The sequence below is a fragment of the Polypterus senegalus genome, chromosome 1, assembly GCF_016835505.1.
Source record: "Polypterus senegalus isolate Bchr_013 chromosome 1, ASM1683550v1, whole genome shotgun sequence".
Lineage (NCBI taxonomy): Eukaryota > Metazoa > Chordata > Cladistia > Polypteriformes > Polypteridae > Polypterus > Polypterus senegalus.
In genome coordinates, this window is record NC_053154.1 from 226,765,524 (window position 1) to 226,791,613 (window position 26,090).

The 26,090-nt window shown below is 35.8% G+C and overlaps 2 protein-coding genes across 2 annotated transcripts in view; one reads left to right on the top strand and one right to left on the bottom strand.

The window, feature by feature from the left end:
* Positions 1–3,269, bottom strand: part of eef1akmt2 (EEF1A lysine methyltransferase 2) — a 50,078-nt gene extending 46,809 nt beyond the window's left edge. Inside the window, exons 1-2 of the mRNA XM_039769730.1 lie at positions 3,114–3,269; positions 1,207–1,272 (exon numbers count right to left, since the gene is read on the bottom strand). Coding sequence (XP_039625664.1) covers positions 1,207–1,272; positions 3,114–3,232 — 185 coding nt within the window. The 5' untranslated portion in view covers positions 3,233–3,269. The remainder of the gene's footprint in view (positions 1–1,206; positions 1,273–3,113) is intronic.
* Positions 3,270–8,206: 4,937 nt separating this feature from the next.
* abraxas2 (abraxas 2, BRISC complex subunit) overlaps positions 8,207–26,090 on the top strand; it is a 37,145-nt gene continuing 19,261 nt past the window's right edge. The window contains exons 1-5 of the mRNA XM_039769742.1: positions 8,207–8,302; positions 15,937–16,027; positions 18,815–18,851; positions 20,051–20,117; positions 21,662–21,852. Of these exons, the coding sequence (XP_039625676.1) occupies positions 8,231–8,302; positions 15,937–16,027; positions 18,815–18,851; positions 20,051–20,117; positions 21,662–21,852 (458 nt within the window). The 5' untranslated portion in view covers positions 8,207–8,230. The remainder of the gene's footprint in view (positions 8,303–15,936; positions 16,028–18,814; positions 18,852–20,050; positions 20,118–21,661; positions 21,853–26,090) is intronic.

Sequence of the window (26,090 nt, forward strand, 5' to 3'; positions counted from 1 at the left end):
TTGCTTTTGTATAAAAGCAGCATTCACAAAAAGGCTAGTTCTTCAGGAGCAAAGACGGGCCAAGGATTGAATGTTTTCTCATGCATGTAAAGTTTAAAAGCATTGTTTCTCAAAGACACATTGTGTCTTGTATCATAATGACCAAAGAAGAAAAGGACCATCTATACTGTTTCCAGCTACAAGTCCAGAAACCAGTAAGTGTGATGTTATGGGTTTGTGTCCTGCACAACATGTGCTGCCTTCAAGACAACATCTCCTCCATGGATTCCAATGCATAGTTCACCAAGACCAAGCAAAACCACATTCTACACACTTTACAAAAGCAAGGCCGCACAAGTGTGAATACTGAATTATCATATCTGCAGTCCTGACCTTTCCCCCAAATAAGAATGTGTGGTGCATTGTGAAATGGAAAATGTGACAACAAACACCCCACACTGTTGCACAACTTAACACTTTTTTGCAAGAACGGGACAAATCTACACTTTAAACACTCAATAAACCGGTGCCATATTACCAAGTGGTAAATACTTTTCTATCCAAAATTTTTTTTAGTATGTTCCAAGAATCAAAATAAGTGTTTAGTTTTTTTTATAAAACAACAAAATTCATTAGTGGCAATATCAAATAATAGGCTGTTATATTGTTTTTATAATATTTTACTTACTAATCACTGTTTTTTGTTTGCATTTTCCATAATGCCCCAGCTATTTCTGAGTTTGGGGCCCGTAAAAGATCAGTGCCGGTAAAGATCTTTGCAGTTTACTACTGATGTGGAGGGAGGAAGTTTCATAATCACTATGCAAGCTTTCTTGCTAGTTAACATTTTTGAGGACAGGGAACTACACAGTTTCATACACATCATCATAAATATGCATTAGTTATTAAATGCCCTATAATTGGTTTTGTCATGCTGAAAAGGAGTAAAAATAAATATAACTAAGCACCAATTTCAAGAATTGGTAATAAACATACAGCACATAACATGGCAAATTAAATTGATTTGGGTGAATAGAAACAGTAAAGTGAACAGAATATTCAATCATCTTGGTTGCATAAGTTACATGAGTGAGCAGCATAAGACATCCACCTGAATGGCCCCTTTACACAGCAGGCCATACACATGATACATACACCTGAATGGCCTGGTACAGCTTTCTTGAAACGGCCATTGATAGCTCTGCAGTTCTTAAATAGTACATTTACCAGATCTCTCCAACATCTCCAATATCTCGGAATGTTTCTAGTTCTCTTGCATAGGTATCATCCCAGCTAAAAACAAATAAAAAAAAAGATCTGTCACTGTTTAAAATAATTGATCTAAGGTAAAAAAATATGCTGAGCTAGGCATACATTTCACAGTCAGAACACATCTCAACAACAGCACAATATACTGTATTGCTACAAACAACAACCAGCATTTATCTTTTTTATTTCACAACTTCTGGAAAACACCATTAGAAGCCAATTCACAAAAATGCATGTCTTCTGAATTTTCATTTAGAGTTAGTTGTAAATAACCAAACAGAAAACAAACACAATGAATTACTTAAAAACTCTTCAAGAAAAAAAAACAAAACACTCATTTATCGATCATAATGCTTCTTCAGGAATCTGTGTCATATAAAAGATGAAAGACAGAACTGTAAATACATACTCCTGGTTTCCTGCAACAAAGGCATTACGGGCATTCCCATGTTTTCTTCAAAACACACAAAGGCATCTACTGTATCCCATGCTACCCCATCCTATTAGGAAGAGATTATTAAGTAGTGACTTTAAAAACCGTTTGTGAGATCCATTTTAATTTCAATTAAGCAGTAAGGAGATTAAAATTAATATGATACTGTATGTACAGTATATAAATATTTGTTCACATTGTGCAACAGTAAGCTATAAACTGTTGGATAAAACTCCTTGTGTTGGTGCACACTGTGAAAGGCACTACATAAAAAAGGATAATTACTAGCAGGAAAGATGTCAGAATTCAGCATGAAATAAAATTTAAAGCCATGTTTTTACTGTAGGTATACTGCATAAAATACTTCAAAATTTTCTTTCAAGTACAATTCTATCTGTGGTGCTACAATAATCCCCCACCCCTTAAAGATGCAAGATATCACAGTGTCAGAAAAAATATAATGATTACATTAAGACAGATAGATAGATAGATAGATAGATAGATAGATAGATAGATAGATAGATACTTTTGAAACTGAAAAGACACAGCTCTGCAGCTACATGCATTCGGAATCTTCTGTCACATTATCTGTGTTGCTGTACCTGTTGCACTGCACTCATCTCTATTCTACAATTTACGGTACCTGGGTCCTTTCTTTGGGCCACGACAATCAAAACAACTAATGACGGAATTTCTTATAGTAAAATAGTTTAAATTCTTTACAGTACAGTTACAGATCCTTGGATGAATTACACCATGGCATGCTGTTCTCGTGGTGGTGTACCTCAGATGGTTTCTCTACTGACCAAGCAATGTGCAACACGAAAACTAAACTCAATCAACTTTGTTACTGCAACTTTGATTAATAGACGTTAATGATGGAAAGGAATAGCGGCGAAGATTTACAAAATCAGTTCTTAAAAGAATAAAGATCGAGTGTGCGATAGATAGATAGATAGATAGATACTTTATTAAAGAGTTGGTTATTTGAAAAATACACCTCAGCATAACGGTCGTTTGTAAACGAGAGCACTTTGGACGGCACACACCTGAGGTTTAAGAGTTATGTTGAGTGTCATGCGATAGATAGATAGATAGGTCCAATATGACTGAGATAAGAAACAACAGACTATTTGAATTGTGTTCGGAGCATGAATGAAGGACTAAACCTAAAGAAACCTCAACTAGATCGTTCCTACCTCACACTATGCGACTCTTCAATTCCACCTTAAACGCTAACATTATTCAAAGTTATTGTCTGTTTTTACCTGCAGTTTTATTACTCTTTAATTTAATATTGTTTTTTGTTTTTTTTATCAGTATGAAGCTGCTGGATTATGTGAATTTCCCCTTGGGATTAATAAAGTATCTATCTATCAAAGGCGTAGAAGTTTAACTTGAAACAGAATAAAACGGTACAGTTACTACTCACTATTCTTTGGTACCGAGTTTCGAGGGCCCAAACTCATCCGTATTGTCTTCCTCTTCCTCTTCATAACTGCTATCCTCTTCCCTATCAATAAATCCACGTGAAAGTACGGGAGAGGCCATAACGTATTTGCGGAAGTGCTACTCTGACCCTGGAAAAAAAAAGCGGTTAACCCTTAAACACTCTTATGAATCTCTGTAGTTGAGAATGCTGTAGTTGGATATTTCCCTGTGGTCTGATGGCTACTGCACTCTGTGCGTTTTAGGAATGTGTAAATAACATAGGTGTGCAGAGGAGAAGTGTCCATTAGACATAAACTTAAGGATTTATTATGTGATTCACGAAAAAAAACAAAACATAATTCACCCAGTAACATACAAGGTTAAAACAATAGGCTTACAATAACGGTTGTACAAAAAACAGCTTTGGACTTCAAACCTTGAGGTTGTGGGTTCAAATCATGTTAGTGACACTGCGCGATCATGGGCAAGTCACTTCACCTGCCTGTGATCCTACTGACAAAAAAAATTGTATCTCTCAAATGGTATAGATAAAGGTGTCAGCGAAATAATAACTACAAAAAAGCCATTGCCCACTTTGTCAGACAAATAATAATTAATAATAATCACAGAAAAACCATTGCCTTCCTATTGTATGGTTAAATCTAGCAGTCTGTGCCATTCAATGTTGGTTTAAGCCCCATGTGCAACAACAGATTCAACATTGTTATGCAGTGGGCTGAGAAAATGAATGGATAGCTTTATATATATATTTCTACAGAGCACATCAGATTGTAGGCTTTAAGGGTCTTTAGAAACATTGTGTACACCCAAATAAAATAACAAGTTTAGCTCAGTATCTTATGCATTCTTTTTACCTTTTGCTTCTAAAATAAGTTAAGACTTCAAGCCCTTCAGGGTACCAACTTGTACTAAACTACTTACTTCATATTTTTATAGTTTATAAGCTGGTTATTTTCACATGTGCAGAGTACCCTGAACATCTTACTTAATCAATATGCAACACATCATCTAGAAGTGTTTCTTTGAAATATTCCTTTTTTATTTACAATATTCATCCATTTAAACCTGTGATTAGACTTCCAGCAACTAACTGTGAATATGGATTTGTTGGAGGATAATCTATATGGGCATGTGGAGAATGGAGAACATGCAGATTCCACACAGGTAGCGATTAGAGTTGGAAATCAAACCCAGCCTTCCTAAACCTGCATCGAGAGCACAGCTTTATCCACTATGAAACAACTCTACCTCTATTTCCTAATGTTTCTATAAAGTCTCTTCTGGACTAGAGATTAGAAATTTTAATTGTTGCATACACTGTGAGATCACAGTAAAAATTCTGTGTGACAGCTGTGGTGATGATGACATGGAAATAAATACTATAAATAAATATAAGTAGCAAACGGTAAATAAATGCAGAAAATAAGAGTAAATAATTTTTAAAAAGTCATGCACAGTACAATTACACATAAACAAGCAAGCAGGTGCAGTACATAGTACAACAGGGCTGGTGGGATCAGATTACTGAGAGGTCAGTGACCTTATGTCCTGGAGGAAAGAGCAAGTGGAGCAAGTGGTGAGGCTCCAGTAGTGCATCCCAGAAGGCAGAAGTGAAAACACGGCATGAGCTGGATAGCATTTATCAGAGATGATGGATTCATCTCTCCTCAGACATGCTGTTGAGTAGACAGCTTGAAGCCTGTATAAGGTCATCCCAAAATGATTATAGAAGTGCTGAAGTCCTTTAAAGGAGTTTGTGATTCTGGCAAGTCAAGTTGCCAAACCACAATCTGATGCATTTTTCAGTAGTGCAGTGGTAGATGTTCACTATTGTTTTTGATTCAAACCTAAACCTCTTTAGCCTCCTCAGAAAATAAAGCCTTTGCTTAGCCTTTGTGAGCATGCAGGTGGTACTGACAGACCACAGATGTCAGATCTGGACACCCAGGAATCTGAAGCTTCTAACTGTCTGGACAGGGGAGCCATTGATGTGGAGTGGAGTGGAGTGTTACTGCCATTGTTTTCTTCTGAAGTTGACAATGACCTATTTTGTTTTGTCGACATACAGGGTAAAGTTATTGTCATGTCACTATAATGTCAGGTCTTCTACTTCTTTCCTGTAGGCACAATTATCACTGTCACTGATGGCGCTAATCACAGTGGTGTCATACGCAGGCATGATGATGTTGTTGCCCTCATCCTTTGCTACACAGTCATAGGTGAACAGACTATATAGCAGTGAGCTGATGTTGGTGAAGAGCATGAAGGAGTTATTTTTGCCAAACTTCACCGATTCAGGCCTATTTGTCAGGAAGTCAAACACCCATCCATAGATGGAACAGCTCAGACTATGGGCTCTGAGTTTTAGCACCAGACTGGAGGACGTAGTGGTGTTGAAAACAGAGATATTATCAACGAACAGCCAATGACATGGGTGCTTTTCCTTTCCAGATGTCCCAGAGCAGTGTGCAGGGTGAGGAAGTAGGCATAATCCACAGATCAGTTGCAAACTGTAGCGCATACATAACATCAGCTTCCAGTTCAGTTCCCTACATTAATATTAAAGGACTTAAAGAACATCTACCATCAATATTATTTATTCCTGAAAGTGGACAGCCTATTTTTTTCGTGATTCCCAGACAGTCACTATTTACATGGAGTTTGTACGTTCTTCCCTCTTCCACATACATTTTCAAAGGGTACTTAAATTTCCAACTACATTCCAAAAATATTTATGTTATGTGAAAAAAAATTAGTTATCAAATAGGAACACTTTATTGTAGTACATCAGTGGATTCAAATCCTATCAAAGATAAGATATGAATTATGTGCTTTGATTTATCATATCTAAAGGTTCTACCTCCATCCTACCCCCTTACATCATACATGATTGGAGAGCTTTCAGATGACTACCCAAAATATGTGAAATAAAAATTAGGATACAGATGTTGTTATTCTATTGACTCCATAAGTACTGTATTAATAATCAGAGAAATAAGTAATTAGTGTTTGTGAGATATTTGCAGAGATTCTGTCTCAACTATGTAATACAGTGCCTTGCTTTGAACCAATATATGCTTAAAACAAATGGTAAAAATAACAAATCACAAAATAAACTCATAGTTAACAGTTTCACATCCTATAGTTAAAAACAGGAATTTGTCTGCCTACTAAGGAAATACATCCATCTTATATGTGATATTTCCATCCATTATGCAACCCACTGAATCTGAACACAGGGGTCTACTGGAGCTAATCCCAGCCAACACAGGAACCAATCCCAGGCAGGGTGCCAACCCACTGCAGGACACACACAAACACACACTAGGGCCAATTTAGAATCGCCAGTCCACCTAACCTGCATGTCTTTGGACTGTGGGAGGAAACCCACGCAGACATGGGGAGAACATGCAAACTCCACGCAGGGAGGATCTGAGAAGCGAACCCAGGTCTCTTAACTGCGAGGCAGCAGCGCTACCACTGCGCCACCGTGCCGCCCATGTGATATTTCTTCAATGCAAAATAGGTAAGAATCAGCTTAGAAGAGCATACAGATAGAAAAGGCAGTGTGAAACAAAAAAATCATATAGATAGAATTAAATGACAATAAAAAAAAATAATAAAAGATAAGTATTCATATTGATAAGTATAATAAATTCTACTGTTAAATTGATGGCCAGTTCTAAATTTTTCAAGTGTGGATGTCGGTGTGTGATTGTGCTCTGCAATGGACTTGAATCTTGGTTTATGCTTTACACCAGCTCCCGGTGACCCCTATAATGTAAAACATATGTTTTTAAAATGGTTGGGCAAGTGGAATATCATCAATTCCCTTAATTTATGTATGCTTAAATCTCAAAAGATACATTTCTCTCATTCTTTCCTTAACCGTTTTGCCCTGCATCTTATATACTGTAGATGGCTCTCTCTACACCTTTTGTAACATCATTATGTCCTACTTATAAAACTGGGAACAACCTGTATAGAATTCTTAAAATCATACTTTCATTATAGAGTTTATGAGTAAACATTTTCACATATACCTGTATACAGATATGAAAAATCAAATTTTTATTTCCATCACTATGCTATTTAATAGTGAAAAGCTTCACTGCAGTTGTAGATCTATTATGCAGTAAACTTTAGAGATATAAATTCCTCTTTATATAATTAATTTTACAGTTATTTATTTACATTACATCTCTCAGCTGATGAAGATTTTGTTTAAATACCATCCAAGTCACTCTCTTTATGGAGTCGATTTTTTTTAAGTGGGTACTCTATTTGTCCTCTTCACCTGAAAGACCTACATGTTAGAATAACTGAGGATTGTAAATTGCTAATATATGAACTACCTTCTCATTAAGAATTGAAGGATTTGGTTCAGTCTAGGAATGGCCTCAAAAAAAGGATGGGAAATTTTTATTTGGGAGTTAAAAATATATTCTATCTGCCAAACTTTTGAAGAGAAAGTGCAAGAGTTGCAATTTGTAATAGATATATATATATTCTAATTGAATAAACATGTATGTTTTTAGCCTAACACAGATATCTTTGGGATGTGGAAGGGAAGATTAACACAGACATAACAGAGATAACATGAAATATCCACACAGACAATGACTGTACACAATTCAAACCCAATTTGTCTTCAAATTAATGAGCATTTCAATTTGTACTTTTGAGATTATGGTCTGATTTGCATACTTATTATAACAAAGTCGGAAAAAAACCTATGAAGAAACCTGAAGGATCCATTACAATATACAGTATGGACACTTTTGAGCAGACTGGCGTGTAAACACAAATTGATGACTTCTGATAGATTGACTCTGCTGGTATTCTATTTATTTCGCTACAAATATTAACTCTGGAAGCTACATGAATGGTTTCCGGCCATATCCTAGTTTGTATGTCAACACCGAAATACTCCTCAAGCTCTCGAGATCAAGGTTCTGTTCGCAAAGAAATCAGACGGAAAAAAAATACACTTCCCGTCATGCCATAGCACCAGTCCCGGATGTTTTGATCAGCATGTCCGACTTTTCAGTGTCCCGTTTGAAATGAATTGTGGGAAAGGTGGGGGATGTTTCCATCATGGCGGCTTCCATTTCAGGCTACACTTTCAGTTCTGTGTGTTACCACAGCGCTAACAGCAGCTCCGACCACGTACGTATCCACCTAGTTTAGTATGTTTGCGAGAGTTTCTAACCTGTGGTAGACAGAAACTAGCTGTTGGTAGATATATTGTGATGAAGATAAGCTTATGTCTGCTTAAGTTTTCCCAGGACAGTTGCATCTTTCCCCGGCTATAGCCGGTGGTGTCACGCTTGTTGATTCTTGGAGATGTCATGGTTGTTGAATGTCTGGTGTTCCTTTCTTTGCCTGATTGAATGTGTTTGTATGTGACGCTGAGAGTTGTCAGTTGGTGTATTATGGTGACGACTGATTGCGTTTTATAAGGCATCATTTTGACATGTCCATCCGCCCCACCCAGCCCAGCAGCTTTCTAAAGTTGGCCATAGGATGGGTCAGCTAGGTGGGCATCTTCCGTTGGTATAGTATGTAATGTAATAGAAAGTGCCTTGCCATTTAGTCACCGAGAAGAGGATTTACCCTTGTTTCAGTGGATAAGTGTATTAACAAAGATCATGATGATTTTATGAAGTGTTTCTGTGATATCTACAAATTTTGTGGCAAAGCGCATTACGAGCTGTATGTAACACTGTAACGAGTTTAACTGCCCCGCTACCGTTCTAATTTACACTGTAATAAGACAGATTCTAGTTATGCTGTCAGTAGTGCTGGTGAGATTGAGCCATTTATTGTTTACGTAGATTCAGGCAGTTATGTAAAATAATTATCCATTGCTCTTAACCCCTAAAATATTTTAAATATAAAAGTGTTTTCCGTGCTTTCGTTTAGATTATTTCCTCTTTCATCCCACTTCCCAAAAAAGTACAAATCAGGTGGAATGACATCTCTTAATTTGGTGAATATAAGTGAGTGTGCCCAATGACAGAGTAGAGGTGCCTTGTGCAGGGTTTCACAAAAAGTGCTGCTTAAATAGTCTGTGGCTCCTTTTGCCACAAGGGCTTGACTAACCTGGCCCAGGAAATGGACGACAGAACAGCTGCAAACCTGCCATGAAGTTTACTAATGGCTGTACTATTTAAAATGGCACAAACCTTTATTTTCCCTATTTAGTTTAATGTTAATTTGTTCCTCGTATTGTAGCCAATATCATATTTGCATGCAAAATTGAAGATTTTGATTAAATTAAATTGAACTGTTTGTTTAGATTTAGGTTTAGTCATTATTGTCATATGTACAGAGTACAGTAAAATGCTTACTTCAAGGTTCAAGATTCATTGGAACAATAGTATGTAAATACTAGTGCCTATTGGTCTTTTTGAAAATTTTTTTTTTTTTTTTAGATAGATACTTTATTAATCCTGAGGGGAAATTTACAAAAATCCATGTCCAAGAAGTAAAAAGTGTCCAGGGAACAAGTCCACATAAAAGAAAGTGATAGGATTGATCAGTAAAATAGTGAAAAAGGTAGAAAAATAAAGTCGTGGACAGAGCTGCTGGAAAGGCTGCCACTCTTGGCGGCGCCTGTGAAATTTAGATTTTTTGAATTCAAATTTTTTACTGTGTCACATAAATTCACCTACTTAGAAATTATTGTTATACTTAAAAACATTATGAAAAACTGATACAGCACTCACTTAAATATTTTTTTTTATTAATAAGCAAAGGTAATTTTATTTATTGTGTATATTATTGCTGTTGCAACTAATTTTAGTTATTTGGATTTTTTTTCAGTGCTTTAAAAATTTAATTATTTAATTTCACTACCATACACTTGTTACATTTTAAAACATAATTTCTTTTGACCCAAGGAACCACTTTGTTCTAGGTAGAAATGTGCTTGAAGGTATGATGTAAGTTGATGATGAGTACTTAGTCACATTGACTTTATGGACTGGTTTATTATGGTCTTCTTGACTTTAGCATCATGGTTATTTTGGGCTGTACACTTAGTTTCTATTTTAATGCACTTTTGAGACACTGCATTTCATGAAACTTAAACTGTTTTGCTGTGGAGTAACTGGAGAAACACTTAAGAAGGTGGTGGTGCCGATCAGCATTTCGCTGAATCCATTCCTTTCCACTGTAACTTTGATGTAGACCTGCATAACTTATTTCTACTGAAAACTCTTGCTGTCATATAAAATATTTTATGAAAACAATGAATTTCTTGTAACCTGTTTGGTAAATATTTTTTTTTGGTAGATGCATTCCCACCTAGGAATTTTGAATACTGTATAGTTTACTGTGTGGTTCTAGTGGAATAGATTTTTGAAATTACTAGGGGGCTTTGCCCCCTGTTCACTTCGCTCGCCAACCCCCATGCCTGCGCTACGCGCTAACCTCTTTGTGCTTCTGTCGCTTGCGTATGGGGATGCAGTTGAACAATTTAAACAGATTTTTATTTTCATTGGAGTTGTTACATATGCATGATAGAACTATTTTATATTACAGCAAGTAGTTAACCATGTTAAAAAAGAGTAAAACGTAATAATTTGAAAGTAAATTATGTTTCATGTTGTGTTAGAATTACTTGTTGCGTAATATGATTTCGTTCTGTTTGGGTTTGAAATTAACACACAAATACTTTTTAAACTTACACTTTTACTGTAAAACTTCAGTAAATCAATTTTTTTAATTCAATTTCCGTTAATATCGCATTGAATTTTGATTCTGTGTTTGGAATTTCATCGTGACAACGCAACGTATAACTGCCCGTGATTGAATTTCATTTTTTTCTCTCTCTTAAATGAAGCTTCTTTTTTAAATGTTTGTCCCTGTGCTTTGTTAATTGTCTTTGCAAAAGCTGTTCTAACGCAAAACTGTTGCATTTTAATACGAATGGCATGTCAAGATTTCCTTTGTTGTCTAATGTTATTTGTCGAAAATGTACTACATTACCTTTCTGGGATACATCCTTCTTTCTACAGTTATTTATGCGGTGGAAGACTGGACGGTGTTAATGGTTGTAGATATTCTACGAGATATATATATGCTTTCATCTTACACACCATCACCACCAGTTGTTTCAGCATTGTCTATTGATATGCATTTAACCAATTTGCTGTGTAACCGATTGTTACTCATTTTTTCCGTTGATGACCCTTCGTGATAAAATTCTTCAATAAGATTTGGGAATAATATGTCTTCTTTAATTGGGAACTTAAAGTGATGAAAACGTTAAAATTTATAAGAGCTGAAAAGCAGAAACTGCATCTGTCAAAATCATTCACACGAATGAAAGGTGAGATTACCGTATGCGTGGTTGAAAATGGTTAAGAGGGGGGCGTGACTTGAGAAAATCTCATGGCCAAGGTCTGAACCCGCAGGACTTGAAAAAATCTTCCGAAAAGTCTTGTCTCGTCGCAGGATTTTTTATATAATAGAGAGATTTTTTTAAAACAGGTTTTTGACAGCATGAATGGCAGAAGTAGATTATTTTAATATAGGAATGAACTGCCTGTTGAAATGAGGTGATGTAATTTCTTAAAACGTGGCTTTTGACATTCCAGGTTTTACAGTTACAATTAGGTCATATTTTAGGTTGGGTGATCAAGTTGAAAAGGAGACCTAAATTCAATACATGATCATTTCAAAATTTGTGAGCATTCTTTAATAAGAATTTTTTAACTGTAATTGTGAATAGGCCCATATTCAAATTAACAGATGGAAACCGCTAAATGTGTGATCAAAGTCAAGTACCTTCTGTTTTACAGTTAATCACATATTTGTTTTTCCTCTCATGTTTTATTCTAAGTGTTTCTAATATTTACTTTTTTACACAGAACTTAATCACAATGAAGTGTTACATGACATAAGAAAATGAAACATAGCTGGATAATATTGAATGAGTAAATATAACTGATATCTCTCTATTATAAAAAAAAAATTCTGTAGAGAAACAGTAGGGCGACGAGACGTGATCTTCATGTTAAGATCACGGAAGACCTGCGAGACTAAAGAGATTGGCCATGGAGCGTCTCGCGGGGACCTTAAACATGAGACTTTGTGCCAAGGGATTGACCCAGGACCATCTTGCGATGACGAAGAACATGAGATTCTTGTAAGACACGCCCAACTTACAACCAAATAAGAGCATGGGCAGCGACACACTCAGTTGTGTTTTGGCTTTGAGCACACACAGATCCAGGGCTCTCAGGGCTTTTTTAAATGTATAAGGACAATATGTTATAAATGAAATGTAGACGACTAAGCGAAGAAGAAAGCAGCGTGGAGAAAAGAGACTCAGAAGCGTTGGAGAGACAAAAAAGAATAATCTAGGTGCAAATTCAGAAAATAAGTAATTATCAGCCCGGATCAAGTGGAAATGAAAAAAAAAGCACGCCCAATCCGGACTTGGCGCTATACACATGCAGAGCAGGTTAGAGATTATGAAAGCAGGGGAATTTGAAAGGCAAAAAAAAAAAAAAAATGCAGTGAACCACATGTGGAGAAGGTTAAAGAATGTAAAAGTAGGAAAATTAGGAAGTATAAAAAAGAGAAAGTAAAGATCACAGTAGCTCAAGCAAACGGAAATTATTACTTGAAAAAGGGAAAATAATCACCACGGACCAGGTGTCATTGAACAAAAGCAGGATAAAGCAAGGTCAGAAATAAAAGACAGAGTAGAAAACAAAGTAAAACATCATAAAGAGGTTATAAAACAAAGGGAGCCAAACACATGCAGAGCAGGTTAGAGGTAATGAAAACCGGAATTCAAAAGATTCAAAAAAATCATAGGCGCAAAACACATGTAGAGCAAGATGCAGAATGTGAAAGCAGAAAAAAATGACAGTGTCAAAACAAAGAAAGTAACATCGCATTAGCGCAAACAAAGAGAAATTATTACTCGTAGAAATAATGAAAAGGCGAATAGAGATCGAATATATGGACATAGGTGATATGTCAGAAGTATGTAAATATTGTAAGGCTTTGAAGTTTAGGTCAAGAGAATTACAAAAATGGACTTTACCTCACATGCATTTATTGGTTACTTTGCAAAAAAAAATTATTAACTGCTGATGATGTAGATTGTTTTGTCTGTGCTGAAATTCGAAACAGAGAAACCTATCCTGAATTATGGTACAAAGTAATTAAAACATATGTCTCAGTGACCTCATTAAATAGATTCAGCACGTTGGGACTTGAAAGAGTCCAAATATTGTTTTTACAGAAGTTCTGAAATAAAAGTGAAACTAATGAAATAGTAACAATTGAAAGAAAAAAAAAATCTTAAAATTGTGTATCTGGAAAAACAAAAACGGGGGTTGGTGAGTGAAGCGAGCAGGGGGCGAAGCCCCCTAGTATTAGATAAATATAGAGCATTTGTACTGATACTGAGAGCCATCTATGAACGTGTTATCTTTGAATATGAAAAAAATTTAATTGTTGTGGGAGCATATTGAATTAAAAGTTAAAGTTGGTATCGGCTTCATAGATTCAAATAGTGAATTACATAAGAAAATAAGAATGGAATGGTGTATGTGAGGTGTTTGTCGTGTTTGTTGGAAATTATCACTTTTATAGCTGTATATTAAACGTGTTTTGTTTTTGGATACAACTGTATTCTAGCCAGGTGGTAATGCTGCTGAGATGCAGAGATAAGGACTGTACTGTGAAAGTGCTGGATACATATCTACAGCATTGCTGTGTATGGTTCAATTCAGTTCACAGTTGTGTTGCCTTTGTGTTTTTATTTTCTTTGTTTTGGCATGAATATCACTTTGTACTGTTTGTTATACTTAAGATACTTGTTCTGCCACTATGTCTTTTGTGGATTTAAGAGTTTTATGTGCTATAACTGCAGTAAATGCAAATGATCTACATTTGTTAATCAAGTGCTGTAAATTAAACAAATGTCCCCTTTTTTCAATTTTGTATTAGTACGTTAAAATAAATTGTGGCCACTTTTATTAGGTTTTTCCAACATAAAATGTTGCAGAAATGCTCCAGGAAGAAAGTATATGGCATAAAGATAAATTTGAAGAAAAACATACTTAAGATGTTGTTTAGGTAAGTCAGCAAAAGGAAATGAGGACTAGATCTAAACATCACAATAGGTGTAGAGTAAACAGTAAGCAAGCAAAGCATTTTTATTGCTTTTCAGTGTAAATTACGATGAGCCATAGGAGTAATGATGGTAATTGCATGAGTGAAAGAATTCAAGAAAGGTCATCATCCTTATATACAGTATAATTTGATACTATCCATATGTATGGTGTTCGCGTCAGTACCTCGACTCAATACAAGTTAGAACCATGCAATGGGACTCTGCTTCTGTAGTTAGAACGTAGCGTGGCATGATTGGCTAAGAATGTTCGAATGCTTCAGTGATGGCGCTGGATGGCCTAGTATAGTAATTCGGTGTTGGTTCAAGCAGATAACAGTAAGTTTGGTTGGTTTTTGGAACTTTGGTTTGGTGGGGCGTACTTTCAAGGAGTAACATCGTTGATTGACTTAAACCCTTTGACAGCTCTGGAACCGTAAGTAATTTAGAACGTATCGCCATTTGCTTGGTATGTCGAAATCTATCTTTGGGCAATTCGGTTTTGGCATCCGTCCTTCTGAAATCTATTGGCAAACTGAATAATGACGGCTGGGTATTAACAACAGTCATCGTTTGAATTTTAGCCGATCTCAGATCTAAAATGACCACGCCAACATAATTATTACTTCGACTCTGATTAGAGTTGTAAAATACGGTTTGTTGCCAGAAAAAATCAAATGAGGTGCGCCGAAGAGCTGAGTTCACGTCTCGCAGCCCCGTTTAAACAGGAAGCTCTTCATTACATCAGCCAAAAAGGTCTATTTTAAGCACAAATCAGTGCCATGATAACAAAATCATTTCAAGGACTTAAAAAAACAAATAATTCTTGGCAGAGAAAGTATGGATTTCACAAACGTAGAATTTGTAGCCCAATTCGATCGGGCTCCCAGTCACTAGTGTAGTTATGATTTAGTGTCATTTGTAAATTGTTAACCATAGCCTTTCTTTTACAAAGCCTTGCAGGAGTACTAAGATTTTTGTTTGAATTCTTCTTTATTATAGAATTGATCATCTTTTTCCAAGCCTTGATTATTAATGCAGATACAGGTACACATATTTATAAAAAGAAAAATTAATTATTCCTCAGTAGATATTTTTAATTAAAAACATCTACAATGTTTAGACTTCTTTGCTTTGGTAGCTCCGAGTTTTCATATCGGTAAGAATTTGCCCTAACAAGTAGTTGTGTATAAACTGCTTTAAGTATTTGCCCCTTTTCCATGAATCATTGAAGCTTCTGTCAAAAAGTCCTTTTAGGAATTGTTGGTCACATGGTGATTCTGAGGGAAACTTGTAAAAATTAAGACTAAAATGATCTTCAAAAGTTTAAACTTTTTTTTTATATCTATATTTATATAAATTAATCTATTAGGGACAAATACAGATTTGTATCAAAGAGTTAGGGTCTGTTTTATATGCACTGTTGGCTTAATAATTAAGGAAAGGAAGCTACATTTACATTGCCCAGATGCTGTTTAGAAATGGAAGTTGGTTAAATTGGACCTCCACTGGGAGACCAAACACATACAGAGGTCAGTGTCTGGAAGAGGAGTAAATACATGTAATGTGTAAACAAGTATGTCACACAAAGTTCCTGGAATAGTTCAAATGTGATTTTCCTTTATTGAATGTATCATTGTTTCATTTTCTTATATTTCTCCAGGAAGGATTTCTCTTGGGTGAAGTTAGACAAGAAGAGACATTTAGCATCAGTGATTCACAAATTAGCAACACAGAATTTCTGCAAGTTGTAGGTGAGCCATTTCATATTATGCCTTTTAAAATAAATGATAGTATATCCCTACTCTGTAGTTGCCTTTCAAATTTTGAAGTTGTAAAATAAACAATACAGAAATCAAAACCTGCTTTCTTTTTTGGGACTTCTATAAGATTTCTTGTCAATGTGTTTGGTATCTTGCTGACTTGCCTGGTTCTCATGTACATTCTACATACTTTCCCTTTTTTGCCTTTCATCTCTCCCTCACTCTTTTTGTTTGATAAAGACCCTACCCTCTGTTTCACTTTCCAGTAAATCTTTTCCATAATGCTAATAACAATATCCATTGACCCAATCAAAAAGTATAAAATTACTATTGCTTTAAATCAATGGTACCAAAAGTAGGGAATATATTTGAAAATAAACTTTAAAGATTAGGATATGTATTTGAAAAAGAGTCTTGAAAACACTTATGTGTAAAATAAAGATGATGAAAGATAACTCTTTTAAAATATGGATTTAGAGTTGCTTCAGATTATTGCTCAGTCCGCAGAGGTCCTTGCCAATTTCTTTAGGCTCTTCTTCTCCACTCTCCTTGTTTTATGTCTTTCCTGTTGTGCCTTTCTGGTCTGCCTTTTTTGCTCAATATGCATGCTAAACGTAAAGGCCTAGCTTCTCAAATTAACAGTGATTATAAGAATAATCAGTAGGTGTTTGCCTTTCTCAGGCTGTTTGTCCATTCTGATCCTAATAACCCCAGGTTTATTAAAAAAGTATTTGTAACAATCTGTTTTTTTTTTATTCTGAAGAATTCCCTAAAAGACACAAGGTTCAAGTCCGCAAAGATACAGAATATAAACTCAATCTATGTCAGTCATTAAAAAATATACCAAGTGTGTATAGAATTCGATTAAATAGTCCAGAGTTCAAAAGTTTAAGGAGACTCTGTTTATATAAATGTGAAAAGGTCCAGGTTTTTTAATTGCTGGCTGTTTATACAGTTGTGCTTATTGCTGGCAGGTTAATCAGTGTTAGTTCACACAGTTCACATTTTGACATGTATTTTCAGCCCAAATTCTTATTTTATATATTGTGCAAAGGACAGTTCAGTATTGTGCGTTTTTAACTTTAAAATCTTCATATTGTATGGCTTATTTTTATACCAATACAACAATCATCTATATGTATGTATATTTTTGTGTGTGTATATATATTCCCCTGATCATCCTTGAGATGTTTCTGCAGCTTAATTGGAGTCTAAATTAAGTTTATTGGACATGATTTGGAAAGGCACACACCTGTCTATATAAGGTCCCACAGTTGACCGTTCATGTCGGAGTACAAACCAAGCATGACATCAAAGGAATTGTCTGTAGACCTCCGAGACAGGATTGTCTCGAGGTACAAATCTGGGGAAGGTTACAGAAAAATTTCTGCTGCTTTGAAGGTCACAGTGAGCATAGTGGCCTCCATCACCTGTAAGTGGAAGAAGTTCCAAACCACCAGGACTCTTCCTACTGCTAGCCGGCCATCTAAACCGAGCGTTCGGGGGAGAAGGGCCTTAGTCAGGGAGGTGACTAAGAACCCGATGGTCACTCTGTCAGAGCTCCAGAGGTCCTCTGTGGAGAGAGGAGAACCTTCCAGAAGGACAACCATCTCTGCAGCAATCCACCAATCGGGCCTGTATGGTAGAGTGGCCAGAGGCACATTGCAGCCCGCCTGGAGTTTGCCAAAAGGCACCTGAAGGACTCTCTGACCATGAGAAACAAAATTCCCTGTCTGATGAGACAAAGATTGAACTCTTTGATGTGAATGCCAGGCGTCACGTTTGGAGGAAACCAGGCACCGCTCATTACCAGGCCAATACCATCCCTACAGTTGACCATGGTGGTGGGAGCATCATGCTGTGGGGATGTTTTTCAGTGGCAGGAACTGGGAGACTAGTCAGGATAAAGGGAAAGATGACTGCAGCAATGTACAGAGACATCCTGGATAAAAACCTGCTCCAGAGCGCTCTTGACCTCAGAGTGGGGCGACGGTTCATCTTTCAACAGGACAACGACCCTAAGCACACAGCCAAGATATCGAAGGAGTGGCTTCAGGACAACTCTGTTAATGTCCTTGAGTGGCCCAGACAGCTTGAATCCGATTGAACATCTCTGGAGAGATCTTAAAATGGCTGTGCACCGACGCTTCCCATCCAACCTGATGGAGCTTGAGAGGTGCTGCAAAGAGGAATGGGCGAAACTGGCCAAGGATAGTTGTGCCAATCTTGTGACATCATATTCAAAAAGACTTGAGGCTGTAATTGCTGCCAAAGGTGCATCAACAAAGTATTGAGCAAAGGCTTTGAATACTTATGTACATGTGATTTCTCAGTTTTTTTACACATATATACATATATATATACATATACACATATATACTATATATACACACATATATATATACACATATATATATATATATGAATGACAGCAACACTCATAACAGTGACAAAACAATTACATTGACAATCATTTTACGTTATTTTTAAAATGTTTCTTTTTCATAACTTTAACACACTACTTCTCTGCTGCGAAGCTCGGGTATTTTGCTAGTATAATATACTGTATATACATACATACAGTATCAAAGTCTTGATTTGCTTTTGTCTTGTATCACTTCCTGTAATTAATCTTGATTTAAATCAATTAAATATTTATGGTGTTTGTTCAGTTTTCAACTTTGTACATTGTAATTATATAGTTAGTAATTTTGATTAATGCAAACACCTGTTAAAAATAATCAAATGAAAACAAAATGTTTGTTTTTCTCTCTACAGAAGTCCAAAATCACGAACCGTGTTCACAGCTTTTTAGGTAACACAACAATCTCTCTTTTAATATCTTTTTGTAGCTGTTTATTTTAAAAATGTCACTATTGATTCATGAGTAAATGTACTTAAGGTGTTAAACAGTATCTTAATTGCTTTTGTATTTAACTTTATGTGGAAGGTTATTGATTGTGCATTAAAAAAACCTCTGGATCACTTTGACAGTTACTGGAGTTACGTTTAATTAGCATGATTACTTATAATTATTAATTATATGACCTCATACCATATAGTTTTGTACTTTAAAGTTGGTATATTAGCAAATGAAAATCCTAAAATAGATATAAGACTTTTATATTATGTAATGTGAGTTTGTAATATTTCTTTAAACACAGCATTTCTCTTCTTCAAAATAAAGCATTTTCTGTAGATATTTAACTGAAGAAGAAAAACTCAAAAGCTAGTGTTTGTGTAAGCATTTAAACCTCTGTGCTTTGGAAGCTCCAGGTTTACACAAATAACAAATTAATCACAAATGACACAAAGGTGACATTTATTTGACCATAATTATAATAAAGTGACTTTATCTCTCTGGATATAAAAAGCACCCTTTGTAAGGGCCATAGTCTTTGTTGGACAACCACTGCAAAAATGAAGACAAAGGAGTATTCTGCTGATGTGAGAAACAGTCATTGAAGTGCACAATGCAAGAAATGGCAACGAAAAATATCATGAGTTTGAATGTCCCATTAAGCACTGTTAGAGCCATCATCAGTGGAAGGTTCATCACAGCACCCAGACTATTACCAGAATGGGCTGTCTCTTAAAAACTAAATGCAAGACATCGACTGGTGAGAGAGACTCAATACCCAATAGTCACTCTCAGAAGTCTGCAGTGCTCTTTGGCCAAAACTGGAGTGAAGGCACATGGTTCCACGATTTTCAAGAGCTTCTTGTAAAACTGCACTCTACAGGAAGGTACCAAGAAACAAGCCATACCTTAAGAAGGTCCACATAAAAGCATCTATGGCATTTGCTAATAAACATGAGAAAGACCCAGTTAAGTTGTGGGAGAAGGTTGTATGTTCAGATGAAACCAAAATAGAAATTTCTAGTTATTTCAAAACTATATTGCCAGATGTGATATTTAATGCTAATGAACAAAGTGTAACATTTTTTTCTTTAATATTCTGTGTTTGCCAGTTTACCTTTTATTTATATGAATATCTTTATTTTCCCTTTAAGTTTTTATGACTACGCAGGAAAAGTCAATGAGGATAACCTCAAAAGAATTATCAAGGAAAGGAGACAAGTAAGTTATTTGTGAAAAAAGCAAATGTCTTGTCTATATTTTAGTATTCAGTCATATTCACATAACCTATTCCTAAATGGCACCAGTTACATGTAATATTACAGAAGTATTGAACAATATGGGAATTTTAGAGAAGAAAGAGCAACTAAGACTAAAACCATCTAGTCAGGGTAAAATTTACTAACATGATCTTAGAGAACCTAATGATTAGGTTCACAAGCTCTTCACACATATTTTTCAGAAATAAGTACACAGTGAGAAAATTCCTTAAGACTACAAGCTATCAATAATGGTACTCTTATATAAGGGGGATGATTAGACATAATCTTACAACTATAGGCAAATCTGTTAGCAGACAGTCATGAGTTGACTGAGCATGGGAGTTGGTGCTTCAAATGATGCATTAGATTGTGTCATATTATATAGCTAGACTTTCAAAAAAATTTAAACTGAAAGAAACATTCTAATGATCTTTGCAAGTCTAAGGGACATTTGGCAACTATGAAAAATACCAAACATTCAGTATCTTAGAACAGATCATCAATGAGTATATTGCAAAATTTACTAATGGTGCAGTCAATGGAGACAGAAACCAATACATGCACAAATAGTGCCTAGTCTTTTTTACCTTCAAAATGTACAAATAACCAGTTACTGCACCAGCCTATTGCCATTTGCCTTATTATAACACTGGATGCCTTCCAATAATCCATTAGAACAGCAGCAAAACTAATAGTAAACTCATTAAAGATGCCATGCCTTGGCCTACCATATAATTATTATTTGTGCAACACCATTGGCGTGATTGGACTCAAGGATGTCACATTAACAATCTGTCAGCTAGGATCTTAAAATTACCATCTATGTAATCTGTGGAACACTTTCAAGTCACCTTGTTTTCTTGGCTTTCCATTCTGGTTTTAAATTCTTCATACAGTATATTGACTGCAAAATGTGTGTGATGCCACTTTAAAAGACCTTATGAATCAACCTCCACCATTCAAGAAAAAAAAAAAAAATTATTATAAAGACAGTCTTACTCAGGTTAGCTTGAACCAGGACAAAAGAGTTTATTTACCAGTTAAGCTGATATCAAAACCCCCACACTATGATTCTTTTATTTGATTTTCCAAACTTCCAAACAAAGAGTTAGGTCTTGCTATTCTCCTTACATGGGGTATGAGTGTAAGCTTCAAGGTCATATGGTATGAGTACTCCATGGATTGTATATTAGTTGTCTGTTCCATGTAAAAATTCTTCAGAAAGTGATTTGTATTCAGTAAAGCATTAACCAAGGTAAATGCTTGGTTCAGCGTTTTCTACATAAAAGCATGGAAATTTTACTTTTATTAATGAACCTAATAGTCAATGTTTGTGCCATGGTTGTTAATGAAACAACTAGGATATGCTCTGGCATCCTGCATACCTTGAATTGGATTAAAGAGATTTAGGAAAATTGTATTACTAATCTTAGTCTCGTAATATAAATCATGTTACAAGTGTGTTTGCATACAGTAACATTACTCTCCTTTGTGTTTCTTCAGAATGTTATTGGCTGGTATAAGTTCAGAAGAAACACACAGCAGCAGATGTCTTTTCGAGAGCAGATCATCCATAAGCAGCTGACACAAATTCTTGGAGTGCCTGACTTAGTCTTCCTTCTCTTTAGCTTCATCTCCACTGCAAACAATTCCACACATGCCCTAGAATATGTACTATTTAGGCCAAACAGAAGGTGAGTAATGTGTTTCTGACAATATCTCATACCCATTTAGATATCACATATGGTGTAGGTATGACCAATTATTTTTGTCTTTTTTTATTTTTTTAAATTTTATTAGTTTTATTGTAATCATTCCATACAAATAAATACATTTTTACAAAAAAAAAAGGGTGAAAACAACTTAAACCCCACCCCTAAGAAAGAGAGCATGACCAACGGAGTAAAACTTAAAGCTTGTAAACATACCTAAACTGATTAGTTTAAAAGGGCAATAGAGATGAATGGAGAAGAAAAAGATGGGTTAGGATGGATTGTGACACCAAGGCTGTCTGAAAGGCACTTAAAAATTTTGGTCCAAAATGATGTTAATTTGCTGCTGGCCCAAAACATGTGACCCAGTGAAGCTGGGACTTAATTGCAGCGTTCACAGGTTGGATCTTGACCTGGGAACATTTTGGAAAGTTTTAAGCGAGACAGATGTGCTCGATGTATAATTTTAAGTTGAATAATTGTATGCTTTGCGCATACGGAGCTCGAGTGAATTCTCTGCATTGCTACCTTCCACTCCTTTTCTGATATATTGATTAAGAGATCTTTTTCCCATTGTCCTCTTGGATCTTTGAAAGGGAAGGACTGTAAGATACTTTTATATATTGCCTAGATGGTGTCTAAGTCCTTGAAATTGAGCAATATTTTTCCCAGGCTGGAGGAGTTTGCAAGATGAGGAAAATCGGGCAGGTTCTGTTTAACAAAGATCCTAATTTGAAGATAGTGAAAGAAATGTGTAGCTGGAAAGTTAAATTTGGATTGTAATTGTTCATAGGAGTGAAAAGATGTTGTCTATATATAGATCTCTAAGCAATCTAATCCCAGATATTAAAAACTGCATATGTTTTGCGAGGGTTGAAATAGGTGGTTCTCTTACAGAGGTGCCACAGAGAAAAGATTCTCCATCCTAAAATGCTTTCTACATTGGTTCCATATTCTGAGTGAGTGAAGCACTAATGGATTATTAGTAAAATGGCGATAACTTACATTTGTTGGGGCACAGAGCAGGGAATATAAAGAAGTACTGCAGGATTTTACTTCTATTGCGGACCAAGCCTGTGTATGTTCATCTATTTGTGTCCAGGTTTTTAAAGCTTGTATATTTGCTGCCCAGTAATAAAACTGAAAGTTAGGTAGATCCATGCCACCTTCTGCCTTAGGTCTTTGTAGGGTCGCTGTTTGGATACGTGAATGTTTTGAGTTACAAATAAATGAGGTTATTTTTGAATCTAATTGCTTAAAAAATTATTTATTAATGTATACTGGAATGTTTTGAAATAAAAACGAAGCTTAAGAAGAATACTCATCTTAACAACGTTAATTCTTCCAGCTAGAGTGAGATGAAGGGTTGACCATCTATGCAAGTCTTGCTTAATTTTTTCCATACAGATGGCAAAATTTTGTTGATAAAGAGCTTTATGTTTACTTGTGATGTTAACCCCTAGGTATTTAAACTGATCTGCAATGATAAAAGGTAGGGTGTCTAATCTAATATTATATGCTTGAGAATTCGCTGGAAAGAGTACACTTTTATTCAAATTAATTCTGAGACCAGAGATCTTTTGAAATTCTTTGAGTGCTGTTAAGACTGCAGGCACAGAATTTTGTGGGTCTGATGTATACTGTACCATATCGTCTGCATGTAAAGAAATTTTCTGTTCTAGTCCCTCCCTGATAATCCCCTTTATCTGATAAGCGTTTCAACAGTGAATCGCCAGTGGTTCAATGGCGATTGCAAATAGCAGTGGTGACAAAGGGCATCCTTGTCTGGTACCACGTTCTAGTTTAAAATAGTCTGAGCAAATGTTGTTAATACAGACTGAAGCTTCTGGATTGGTATACAGTAGTTTGATCCATGCACAAATGTTCGGACCAAACCCAAATTTCTCTAATGTAGTGAAAAGGTATTTCCATTCAATCATGTCAAATGCTTTTTCTGCATCCAATGATAATAATATTTCTGGGGTGTTTGACTTTACTGGTGAGTATATTACATTCAACAGGCATCGAAAATTTGAAGTGTCAACCCTTGATAAATCCAGTTTGATCTTGTGATATTATCGAAGGCAACACTTTCTCTATCCTTCTAGCTATGATTTTTGAGAGTATTTTACCATCATTATTTAAAAGTGAAATTTGTCTGTATGATGCACATTGTAATAAGTCCTTATTTTGTTTAGGAGAGATGGTGATTAATGCTTGGTGAAAAGTTTGAGGTAAAATTGGATTGTTTCTAGCTTCTGTAAATGTTGCTAATAAAAGGGGAGCTAGCTTATAAAATTCTACAGGGTAGCCATCAGGGCCTGCTGCTTTCCTGCCTTGAAGTGACTTTATAGCATCTAGTATTTCCGATAGCGCCAAAGGTTTATTGAGTTCCTCCGCACTAAAAATGTCTATTTGTGGTATCTGTAATGTATCCAGAAATGCATTAGATTGTGTGTTGTCTTCTTTTAACTCAGTAGAATATAAGGATTTATAGTAGTCTCTAAATGTGTACATTATGTTTTTATGGTCAATGATTTCATCTCTGTTCGTGTTGGTGATTGCTGGGATTGCATTGCGAACTTCTTGCTTATGGATTTGTTGATCTAAAAGCTTATTAGCTTTCTCTCCGTGTTCATAGTAGTGATGTATTGATTTATAAATTAGTTGTTCAGTTTCTTTAGTTGTCAGGAGGTTGAGTTATAAATGCAGAGCCTGCCTTTTCCTATGTAGAGCCTCGCTTGGACGCCTGGCATGTTCTTCATCTATTTTAGTTTCGCCTCTTATCTCTGATGCTTTCTTGGTTTCTAACTTATTCCTGTGGGAAAGATATGAAATAATCTGTTCTCTTAAGAAATCCTTGCGAGTTTCCCAGGGTATTCCTGCAGACACCTCTGAGGATCTATTTGTCTCTAGGAAGAAACTGATTTGTTAGGATATGAATTCTGTACAGTTCTCATCTGTTAATAGAAGCGGGTTAAGGCGCCATCTGCGAGGTGAGAGTGTTGGGCATAATGACTTTAGCTCTAAGATCAGAGGTGCATGGTTGGAGATAACAATAGTGTCGTACTTGTAAGATTTAATCAGAAGCAAAAAATTATTATCTATAAAGAAATAATCAATTCTTGAGTAGCAATGATGTACTGGTGAGTAGAATGAGTATGTTCTTGAATTTGAGTTTAGAAACCTCCAGGGGTCTGATAAGTTGTGGTCAGTTACAAACTGTGTAATTGTCTTAGCTGTGTTAGATGTCATCCCCCCTGTGACAAGAGTCCTGTCTAAGAGTGGGTTTAAAACACAATTAAAGTCCCCAGCCATTATAATTTTATGAGTGTTCACATTGGGAATGGATGCAAATACATTTTGCATGAATTCATTATCATCGATATTAGGTGCTTAAACATTTATCAAAATCACTTTACGATTAAATAAATTGCCCATGACAATCACATATCTCCCTTCAGGATCAGATACTACATCTGATGCTACAAATGAGACTGTTCTATGTATGAAAATTCCCACTCCTCTAGTTTTCTTTCTAAAGCTAGTAATGGAACATTTGGCCAGTCAAGTCTTTTTGCAGCCGGAACTGATCCTTGCTTAGTAAGTGGGTCTCCTGTAATTATTTACTCCTGGGGCAATGGATATATAGGGCCTCACAGAAAATAAGCAGGGATTCCGGAGAGGGACTCGCCATGCAACTCTGAAAGTTGATCAGAAACAATGGAATGGGACAGTGATTCATCTGGAAGTAGGGCTGTGAATCATTTATGGTTAGATAAAATTATTTGTTATCAGGCTTATCTCTCATTTGGCGTGTGTCGTTCCATCTTGGGGCTTATTATACTAGGCTGACCCACCTTTTAAGGTGACCTTAAGGCAATTCAATATGTAGATCAATTTGATATTTTATACAAACTCATTAATTTGGTTATATTGCATTTGAGCGGTATTACTTTAATACTCATAGTTTCTGTTATTTTTGTGATGAAATTTTAACTTTTTTTCTATATTGAGGTCGCCCTTTTGAACCCCCCTGATATTTACTATGCGGTGAGGCATTTGTACTCCATAAACATTAATTATTTCCAGAGACATAATTTTGTCTATTTTTCCAGCGCATTGCGCACAAAAGCAAGGGAACGATGGGAGCACCAGAACTCTGCTCACATCATGTCGCCTGTACGCGCAAGCTGCAAGTAGTAAGTCTGTGATAAGCG